The sequence below is a fragment of the Sorghum bicolor genome, chromosome 9, assembly GCF_000003195.3.
Source record: "Sorghum bicolor cultivar BTx623 chromosome 9, Sorghum_bicolor_NCBIv3, whole genome shotgun sequence".
Taxonomy (NCBI): domain Eukaryota; kingdom Viridiplantae; phylum Streptophyta; class Magnoliopsida; order Poales; family Poaceae; genus Sorghum; species Sorghum bicolor.
Genome location: NC_012878.2, coordinates 31,261,491 through 31,272,157, shown reverse-complemented (window position 1 = coordinate 31,272,157; position 10,667 = coordinate 31,261,491). Strand labels below are relative to the sequence as shown.

The 10,667-nt window shown below is 57.1% G+C and overlaps 1 protein-coding gene across 1 annotated transcript; it reads right to left on the bottom strand.

Annotated features, from left to right (window-relative positions):
• LOC110430435 (cyclic nucleotide-gated cation channel beta-1-like) lies at positions 6,326–8,486 on the bottom strand. The gene is made up of 4 exons (XM_021448113.1): positions 8,295–8,486; positions 7,182–7,704; positions 6,551–6,777; positions 6,326–6,484 (listed from the first exon to the last, which is right to left on the bottom strand). The coding sequence occupies exons 1-4, from the start codon at positions 8,484–8,486 to the stop codon at positions 6,326–6,328; spliced, it is 1,101 nt and encodes a 366-aa protein (XP_021303788.1).

The window sequence follows — 10,667 nt, the reverse complement described above, 5'->3', positions numbered from 1 at the left end:
CAACCCCATCATCGTCAACACCAGACTCTCAAAGGTGTTGATGGACGGCGGCAGCAGCCTGAACATCATCTACCTCGAGACCCTCGACCTTCTCGGCATCAACAGGGCGCAGCTCCCACCAAGCGCCGGCAGTTTCCATGGTGTCGTACCTGGAAAGAAGGCGTTACCAGTAGGTCGAATCGACCTGCCGGTTTGCTTTGGCACAGTGGCCAATTTCAAAAAGGAGACCCTCACCTTTGAGGTGGTGGGATTTCGGGGCACGTACCACGCCATCATCGGGCGCCCGGGTTACACCAAGTTTATGGCTATCCCCAACTACACCTACTTGAAGCTGAAGATGCCCGGACCCAAGGGCGTCATCACCGTCAGCTCCTCCTACGAGCACGCGTACGAGTGCGACGTCGAATGCGTCGAGTATGGGGAAGCTCTCGAGAACTCCACCGAGCTCGCGTCGAAGCTCGAAGCCCTGGCCGTAGAGGCTCCAGAGCCCAAGCGTCATGCGGGCAGCTTCGAGCCAGCAGAAGGAAGAAAGAAGATCCCACTCGACCCCAACAACTCCGACGGCAAGGTGCTGACGATCAGCGCCGACCTCGACCCCAAATGGGAAGCCGTGCTCGTCGACTTTCTCCGTGCAAACGCCGACATGTTTGCATGGAGTCCCTTGGACATGCCTGGCATAACGAGGGAAGTCGCTGAGCACTCCGTGGAAATTCGAGCCGGTTCCAAACCAGTGAAACAACGGTTGCGTCGCTTAGACGAGGAGAAACGCAAGATCATTGGAGAGGAGATCCACAAGCTTTTGACGGCCGGATTCATCAAGGAGGTTCACCATCCCGACTGGTTTGCAAATCATGTACTAGTTAAGAAAAAGAATGGGAAAATGAGGATGTGTGTCGATTATACAAGTTTAAATAAAGCATGTCCGAAAGTTCCTTTTCCATTACCACGTATCGATCAAATTGTTGATTCTACTGCGGGATATGAAACCCTTTCTTTCCTTGATGCATATTCTGGTTACCATCAAATAAAAATGAAAGAGTCCGACCAGCTCGCGACATCTTTCATCACGCCTTTTGGGATGTATTATTATGTAACCATGCCATTCGGGCTTCGAAACGCGGGAGCAACCTACCAGCGATGCATGCTCCATGTGTTCGTGAAACACATAGGGTCGACGGTCGAGGCATACGTCAACAACATCGTCGTTAAGTCAAAGCAATGAGGAGTCCTGATTTAGGACCTCAAGATCGCTTTCAGTTGGTTACGTGCCAACAAGATCAAGCTCAACCCCGAGAAATGCGTCTTTGGTGTACCCTGAGGCATGCTCCTGGTATACATAGTTTCCCAACATGGCATCGAGGTCAATCCCGAGAAAGTCTCGGCCATCACGAGAATGGGTCCGACCCGAGACGTCAAGGGAGTGCAAAAGGTCACGGGATGTTTGGCGGCGCTAAGTCGTTTTATCTCGAGGTTGGGAGAAAAGGCATTGCCACTATATCGGCTCTTGAAAAAAGCAGAGCGTTTCTCTTGGACCCCCGAAGCCGAGGAAGCCCTCGATAACTTGAAGAAAACACTGACCTCTGCTCCGGTCTTGGTCCCACCACAACCCGCAGAACCTCTACTTCTGTACGTTGCCTCGACGACCCGGGTCATCAGTGCGGCAGTGGTTGTCGAGAGACAGGAGGAGGGGCATGCGCTGCTAGTCCAGAGGCCGGTCTATTTCGTCAGCGAGGTGCTCTCAGAGACCAAGGCACGGTACCCATAGATCCAGAAGCTAATCTACACCGTGATCCTCGCCCGACGCAAGCTGCAACATTACTTCCTCGGCCACCCTATCATGGTGGTCTCGTCCTTCCCCTTCGGTGAGATCATCCAAAGTCGGGAGGCCACGGGAAGAATCGCCAAATGGTCGGTCGAGCTCATGAGTGAGACCCTCACTTATGCGCCCCGCAAAGCTATCAAGTCTCAAGCTCTGGTGGATTTCGTCGTAGAATGGACGGACTCCCAGCTCCCCCCGACTCAGGTTCAAGCGGAACTATGGACGATGTATTTTGATGGGTCTCTCATGAAGACGGGAGCTGGGGCGGGCCTGCTATTCATCTCGCCCCTGGGCGTTCATATGAGGTATGTCATCAGGATACACTTTGCTACATCTAACAACGTTATGGAATACGAGGCCCTTGTCAATGGGCTGAAGATCGCCATCGAGCTAGGAGTTCGACGCCTCGACGTTCGAGGCGACTCCCAACTCGTCATCGACCAAGTGATGAAAGCCTCCAACTGTCATGACCCAAAAATGGAGGCATACTGCAAGGAGGTACGTCGGCTCGAGGATAAATTCCACGGCCTCGAGCTCTTCCACATTGCCCAACGCTACAACGAGGCAGCCGACAAACTCGCTAAGATCGCGTCAACTCGAGGCACAATACCACCCGACGCATTCTCGAGGGATCTCCACGAGCCATCCGTCGACTTGGGCTCGGGGGCTGACGTCGAAACCACTGCCCCCCAACAAACCGACACCATCGAGGCACTGCTAGCGGCAGCAGAGGTAATGGAGGCAGAACAGCGACCCGGCCGACCGTTCGACTGGCGCACGCCGTTTCTCGACTGCCTGATTCGTTGCGAGCTACCAGAAGATCGATCCGAGGCCCGCCGTATCGGTAGACGGGCCAAGTCATAAGTAATCTACGACGAAGGCAATGAGCTATACCGACGAAGCCCGACAGGAATCTAGCAATGCTGCATCACCATAGAGGAAGGCCGAAAGCTCCTCCAGGATCTACACTCGGGGGCTTGTGGCCACCACGCTGCTCCGAGGACCCTCGTAGGGAACGCTTTCCAACAAGGCTTCTACTGGCCAACGGCTGTAGCTGACGCCATCGAGCTCGTACGCTCGTGCCATGGGTGTCAATTTTAAGCCAAGCAGACACACCTCCCCGCCCACGCTCTCCAGATGATCCCCATCACGTGGCCGTTCGTGGTAGGGGGCTCGACCTAGTAGGGCCTCTACAGAAGGCAGCAGGGGGATACACCCATTTGCTGGTGGACATTGACAAATTCTCCAAATGGATCGAGGCTCGACCCAACACGAACATCCGCTCCGAGCAGTCCGTCCTTTTCTTCACCGACATCATCCACCGGTTTGGGATCCCCAACGTTATCATCACCGACAACGGCACTCAGTTCACCGGCAAAATGTTCTTGGACTTCTGTGACCGGCATCACATCCGTGTGAACTGGTCCGCAGTGGCCCACCCTCGAACTAACAGCCAGGTCGAACGTCCCAACATCATGATTTTATAGGGGCTTAAACCAAGAATCTACAACCGGTTGAAGAAATTCGGCAAGAAATGGGTCGAAGAGCTCTCTTTGGTCCTATGGAGCTTAAGGACGACGCCAAGCAGGGCCACTAAATACACCCCATTCTTCATGGTCTACGGCTCTGAGGCTGTGCTCCCAACAGACCTCGAGTATGGGTCCCCTTGACTCAAAGCCTACAACGGCAGTCGACCAGCTCGAGGAAGCTCGAGATATGGTTCTCCTCAACTCCGCCAGATACCAGCAGAAGCTCTGACGCTACCACGACAAGCACGTACGCAAAAGGGATCTGAACGTGGGTGATCTCGTCCTACGTCGGTGGCAAAGCAACCAAGGACGCCACAAGCTGACCGCGCCCTGGGAGGGCCCATACGTGGTGGCCGAGGTCCTGAAGCCAGGGACATACAAGCTCGCGAACGAAAAGGGGCAGTCTTCACCAACGCGTGGAACATCAAACAGCTACGTCGATTCTACCCCTAGAATTTCAAAGCTTTATGTTCCCATGTACATCCTGTACCAAGACCTTATGAATGAATGCATGAATGAATAAGATCTTTCCCTCGAGTAATTTACTTTTTCACGGGTCGAAATCTCGACGTTCGAAGGGAGTACCAACTATGACCCATCATAGTCGATACCCCCTCGGGGGCTAGCAGGGGGGACCCCCCCAAATGCCAAAAAACCCAAGTGATTTTTTTCTTTCCTATCAGTAAACCTCACACGATCAAGTAGTAGGGGCACCTCGAGCCCCTTAAGGGCCGAGAGACGATGAGCTTGAGAACTCCTACGCCCCCAGGGCTATGGTAACTCTACTCGCTCCCTCACCCTCAAGGCAATCGAGGTCGCCTTAACAAAAGACCAAACGGGGAATAATGACGTAGGCAGAAAGAAAACAAAAGAGGGCGCAAACAAAGGAATAAGCAAATACTCAGAGATCTTATAAACCACTCAAAAACACAGTATCACTTCAGACAGAATAACAAGTATTGTACAAGGGGCCTTAGCACCCAGAGTAGGCTCGCAGGCCTTAGTCCGCATCCCGGCCCTCACCACCCTCGTCGCGCCCGAGCTAGTCTGGGGAGGAAGCACTTCCGGCTCGAACAACTTAGCCAACCTCTCCCCAGGGACCTCCGCATCGTCGATCAAGGCATGGAGCCTGTCCTTGTTCTCCACGTCAGTCTTGGAGATGTCGGTGACGAAGCCGTGGGACACCACCTCCATATCATAAGAAAAGCCTGAGCAGACGACCGCCATTGCCCGCTTCACTCCGATATGAAGAGCGTCCCGCACTCGATCCCTCAGCATTGCCCCTAGGTAGCACAGCTGATCGACCAGTGCGTCGCCTCGAGCCGCCTCCCTCGACTCGTCTACAGGCTCGAGCTCCCAGGAGGCCGAGAGATCGCTTATCGCAGTCCGTAGCCGACCGTTCAAAGCGACCTCCCCCACGAGCCGAGCCTTGATAGAACGGGCCTCGACTTGAGCTGCGAGCAGTTCGTCCTTAAGCCCTATAAAGACCAACGCGGAGAAGTTAGGCAACACAAATCATGCCATTGGAAGAAAACATGATAGTAGAAACATACCGCGAATCTTCTCCTCTAGAGCGGTGTTCTCGCCAACAAGGTCGGTCTTGGCCCTCTCGATCCCTTTGTAGGAGCGCGCCAAGTCGGTGTTGGCAACCCGCAGGTCTTCGATCGCCTTACCCGTCTGTGCAATGGCTCCATCTTTCTCCAACAACGCTCTCTTCAGACGGTCGACGTCGTCAGAGAGGCTGCGAGATCGAGTCCGCTGCGCCTCGAGATCTTCGAGGGCCTTCTTCTTGGCCTCCTCTGCGGCGCTCCGAGTGATCTCACCCTTCACACACTCCACCTTCATCTCTTGGTAGACCGCTTGGGCAGAGGCAAGGTCAGCCTTGAGGAGGGCCTTCTCCTTGTCAAGATCGGCAGCTGCGTCCTTGTAAAATTTGGCCTCTTCGTGGGCCTTGGACGCAACCTCCTCGACCGTCGTGGTCCGCTCACTCAGCAGCGCGGCTTCCTCCACCGCCTTCCTCGAGGCCTCCCGAGCATCAGCCAAAGAAGCCTCCCTCTCCTTCTTCTCCTCCTCGAGCGCCAAAAGCTCCTTGTAAGCCTTGAGGAGCTTCTGCGACTCCAGGAGTTGGTCATTGAGGAGAGGGAGTTGCTCCCAGCTGCCCCTTGTCGCATGGATAAAGCTCGATTTTTTACGGGAGGTCTCTTTCAGATCCTGCGAATCAGCAGTTGGACAGTAAGAACACAAAACCAAACGACCTATGATAGCTAAGGCCCAAAAATACTTACAAAGTAAGCCAGTCCGAGCCCGTTGTTGACAACATCGGACAGGAGCCCCACCACATGCTTCATCCAGAGGCGAAGCTCCTCGAGGTGTTCCCACTTTTCGGCCTCCTTCCGATCATCCAAAAAGATGTTAGGCTCGGACGGGTCGGTGGAGGCCCGGATGCGAATCCGGTCGGGGCACCAGTTCTCCATTTCCTCCTCTGTGCGCGCCTTAACGCCTGGATGAGCTCCTGGATGGCCTCGAGCGATCCCCCATGACGTAAAAATAGGTCGATTAGGGAGGGGAATCGCCCGTCATCATCCACCGTCTTCCAGGTCCCGGTCTCGTCGGAAGGGCCACCGCCCGACGTCCCGGCATCATCCTCCTCAGAGGGCTTGTGGTCTTCCCATGGCCATCGTTCTCGGAGAAATCCAGGAGCGATCCCCTCGATGCCGTAGACCGTGCCCTTGATCTCAGACTGAAGGTCCACCAGGGTGCGCATCATGCAAGCAAGCGCCACCACGCCATCCGCCCGCCCAGGCTCTGCCGGGATAGAAGCAGGTGCTCCTGGACGGAACCATGCCGGGGTCAGAGGACCATAGACCGGTAGACCCTCCTCCCCAGTCTCAAGCTCTTGCGGCGTCGGCGGCACCGGCTGGGACGGACTGCGGGGCGGCGACTCGAGCAGTCCCTCTAACTACTGGCTCCTCTGCTGCTACTCCTCCTGAAGCTCCCGTAGCTCCTCCTGCCGGTCCTGCTCGAGCAGTTCCTCGACCTGGGCTCCTTCCGGCCGGCGCCTCTCCTCTCCTTCTTCCCTTTCCTGCTGCGGCTGATGCTGCGCCTCCCGCTCGCGTTCTTCCTCTCCTCTCTTCCTCTGCTCCTCGACGGAGTGAAGCCCGATGGGCCAAGGCGTCCACTTCGCGACGGGAGAAACCTCGACCTCCTCGTCCATGGGGCGGGCGTCCCTCGAAGGCCTGTCGCCACTGGATCCGTCACTTATTGTGATAGGATCCTCCTCGACCCCAGATCGAGGAGGCTCGGGGGCTCCCTCATGTTCTTGGGGGTGAGGCGCCTTGACCCGCTTCGGCGACGGTGGGGTGGACTCCTCCAGCAATGGACGTGGCGGGGCGCTCTCGGCACCAGCCGACGGCCGAGGATCGGAAGAGCCTGTAAGCACAAAAAGTAAGTCAGCCATGATGATCGACATGAGGGTAACATGATATTGGGAATAAACCGCTAACCTGAGTCTTTAGAGGCCGCTCCCACCTTAAGCCTCTTGGCCATTGAGGGCTGGGCCTGTTCGAGCGTCCGCTTCAACCTGAGGGAAGAAGAATGAGCATAAGTAAAGATTGCAGCCCAAGAAAATGCAAAAGCATCGGAAAACAAGAACCACGACATTGAGACCTTACCCACAGGAAGGGCGACCCGCCTACCGGTCCCTCGACCAGCAGGCTTCGAGCCACCCCGCGTCGAGGCTCCGGGCCCCTCGAGAGCGGGCGACGGTCTCGGCTCGGCATCTCCCGCCTGGCCGGCGCTTGGACTGGTACTCCTGTGATCCGTTCCCCCCTTACTCGAGGCCGCGGCACGACCACGAGTCAGCAACCCCGTCGTCAGGGCCTTAACCCGGTGGCCCGCCTTAAACGCGGGAGGAGGTTGGGGGCGGGGGACGGTCCGACCTGGCGCAGGCTCTGGAGGAGTGTCGGCGTGGGAACGACGTGGAGACGGCTCCCTCTGCTGACTTTCACGAGACCCGCTTGGTGCCCCCTTTGGGACGCCCATCCGCGGGACGTCGACGCCGGTCTGGGGAGGGCCCTCGAGGATCCGGTCAAGACGGGACGCCATTCCCTCGGAATCATCGTTGTCGTCGTCACCATCGCCGCCATCATCCTCGTCGGGGGATTCTTCCTCAGGCTCCCCCCTCTGCCTTGACTTCGCTCGACGCGTCTCCAGCGCTTGACGCTCGACATTCTTCTTCTTTTCCTCCTTTTTCAAGTCCGTTGCGGACTTCTGCTTTTCCGCGGACTCTCGCCGCTTGTCACGATCGACCTCGTCCTCCTTTACCGGAGGCTTCGAGGATCGAACATCGATCGAACCCTACGCAAGCAAAGACAAGTTTTAAGAAGGATCGAAGAAAATCCAGAATCGAAGTCATAAGCGAGAAAAGAACTTACCAGATCAATCGATCCCTTGTCAGGCCTCACAGGGAAGCCGTCGACGTGCTCTGGCCGGAACTCGCCAGCAACGGCCGCCCTGACTTAGGCTGCAACCTCATCGTCCGCCGGAGCCTCGTTAGACATCCAGCAAGCCTCGAGATCCCGGGACGAAACACCGGGACCCATCTCGTCCATCCTCAACGGCCGAGACATCAACGGGAGAACCCTCCGATGATGGACGACCGAGAGGACGAGAGCAGCTGTCAGGCCTTCCTCACGTAGCTTCTTCAAGGCGTCAAGGAGGGGGTCAAGCCGCGATTGGTGGGCCTGGACGACGCCATACTTCGAGTGATCCGGACGCTCCGAGATCAAACGCCCGGTGTAGGCAGGGAGGAGGTCATCGTCGTTCAGAAAGTAGAACCATTGGGAGTCCCATCCGTCATGGTTCGACGTCAGCCCCACCGGGATGTACTCACGCGGCCTCTACGACTTGCCGGTCTTGAGCACCAGGTTGAGGCACCCGGCCCGTACCGGCTTCCTCACCCCTGCGGTTCCACCGGAGGCGTTGAAGAGCTCGCCCCGGTACAAGTGGAGCCACAAGTCCCAGTGAGGCATCATCCCCAGGTAGCCCTCACACACCACAGCGAAAACCGCCGCGGCGGTGATGGCGTTCGGCGAGAAGTGTTGGAGCTCCACGCCGTAGTGGTGGCGAAGCGCCCACATAAAGCGGCTCGGAGGGGATCCCAAGCCGTGGCGATGGAACTTGGCGAAAAAAACCACACATCCCTTGGGCGACCTTGGCTCCCGGTGGTCGGCTGCCAGCGCGATCCACTCTGGCCGCGGTGACGAAGTGCGGGGGCGCAGGAGTCCCTCCCTCTCGAGCTCCAACAACCGGCGCTCCGTCATCGACGACGGGCGCCAGTCATCGGTGGCGATGAGTCTCACGGGCATCTTCAGGTGGGAGAAGGGCGACTTCACTACTGCTCAAGGGTGCGCGCGTGCGAGATGGCAAGGAAGCTAAGGCAAGGACTAGGGCAGAAGGCGGAAGGAGCGACGACAGGAAGACCATAGGACATTTATAGACGGCAACCCACCAACGGCGGATCCGACGGATACGGTAACTCCTCCAATAAATGCGCCGCCTAACAGTCCTTATCTCTCTCACAGACGGAACGCTACGGATTCCACGCCGGTACAGTGTCGCAACGGCTCCCGCCTAAAAAGGCGCGCCCAACGGGCAAAAAGGCGAACCGCCATGGCCTCTTCCTTCCCTTGTAAGCTAAGGTACGCATTCCTTGCAGCTAAAATCTTGAGAGGTCGCAGGCTGACCCACCGAATGGGTTCGACAGCCGATCTCGAGTGCCAGAGTCAGGGATGCCCAGCGAGTGGTCGAAAATCGAAGCCTGCCTCGAGGACTCCCTGGGGATGTCGAAGGCAAGGTCGAGACGGTCGAGAGGAATCCCCCCGAAGGGAGGCATCGAGCCGCTGGACTCTATCAAACGAGACCGGTAACCTCGACCACGTCGACCCTGCTTTATGAGGACGCCTCCGGGCTACAGCCGACCCCCACGAACGGGGCACGGGTTCTCACTTTGATTACCCGGTAGGAGCTCAATCTGGGGGAGACGACGCTCGCTCCACTGGGAGTACGTCGCGACTTCTGCGCAAAACAAATCAATCCCGGCTTTCAGCCCGTCTTCATGATGGACATCGAGAGCGCTTCCGCTGATTAGGCAATATAACCCTCGAAGGAGTCAAAAACTCCTCAAAGGGCTTGGGGGCTACCCCCGCGGGGTCGCTCACGCGCCCCCGCGGAAACTCGACCACCAAAAAGAGCCAACACTCGAGCACAAGCGCTCGTATAGAGACTCGGGGGCTACTGTCAAGGATATCAGTAAGGGGTATCCTAACTGATGTACATAGCGAAAGCATCCGTACGAAAGTGGAGGCCTCCGAGTCGACGCCCTCCCCAGTTGTATGCACGGTCCTCGACGACCATAGTCTCGAACACGGAAAGAGCATCCTGTGAATCGACCAGGGCTCGAGCGCCGGCTACCGTCGAATACTGAAACAGGCTCATACGAATCAGGAGGCTCCGAGCGCAATGACGCCGCCCGCCGCCTGACGCGGTCAAGAGAACCAGGGCATTTAATGCGCCTGCCACGTTCTCACCTAACCCGTCAGTCACGGGAAGCGTGATAGGGAACAAGCACCCGTCTTGTCGTTCTTTTTGCAGCCTTCCCCACCAAACAAACCAGAACGTGGCAAGGCACAGGGAGTGGGTCGGAACGTCCAATCAAGACCCCCCTCGAGACGCCCAAGGTCAGCGCTCTGGCCAGCGAGGCGTTACACGGCACCCGACCCTCGAGTAGGCGTGTTTCCTTCCTGGGGAAGGGTCAGGCAACAAATGACAGCACCTCAACCACTCCGACGTAGCTATTACCACGACGTACACGTGTGCAACGGATAAACCGGTCCAGGACGGCGCACAGGAGCGGAATTCAGGGGCACGCGTAATCATCATCACAGTACAAGACAAGACGGATCGAGGCCACGCCGGTACGGAGGCCTCGAGCGGGTCAGCGCACCATACCTCTGTCGACCCCTACTCTATCGCCTATACATGTACCCTAGACCTCTCCTTGGAACTATAAAAGGGGAGGCCTGGGAGCGGATGCAAGGGAGGCAACACAACACAATACACACGTAGAAGAGCTCCCATACTCCATCTCCATACATCTCACGCCTGTATTCACCACTGTACAAGCACTTAGGTGCAAGATAATACAAACACTCCCCTCCCCCGCTGGACGTAGGGCCTTCTCTTGCCCGAACCAGGATAAATCTTTGTGTCTTTTCTTGCATCACCATCTGGAAAGGGGAGCACGCATACAAGTTTCACTC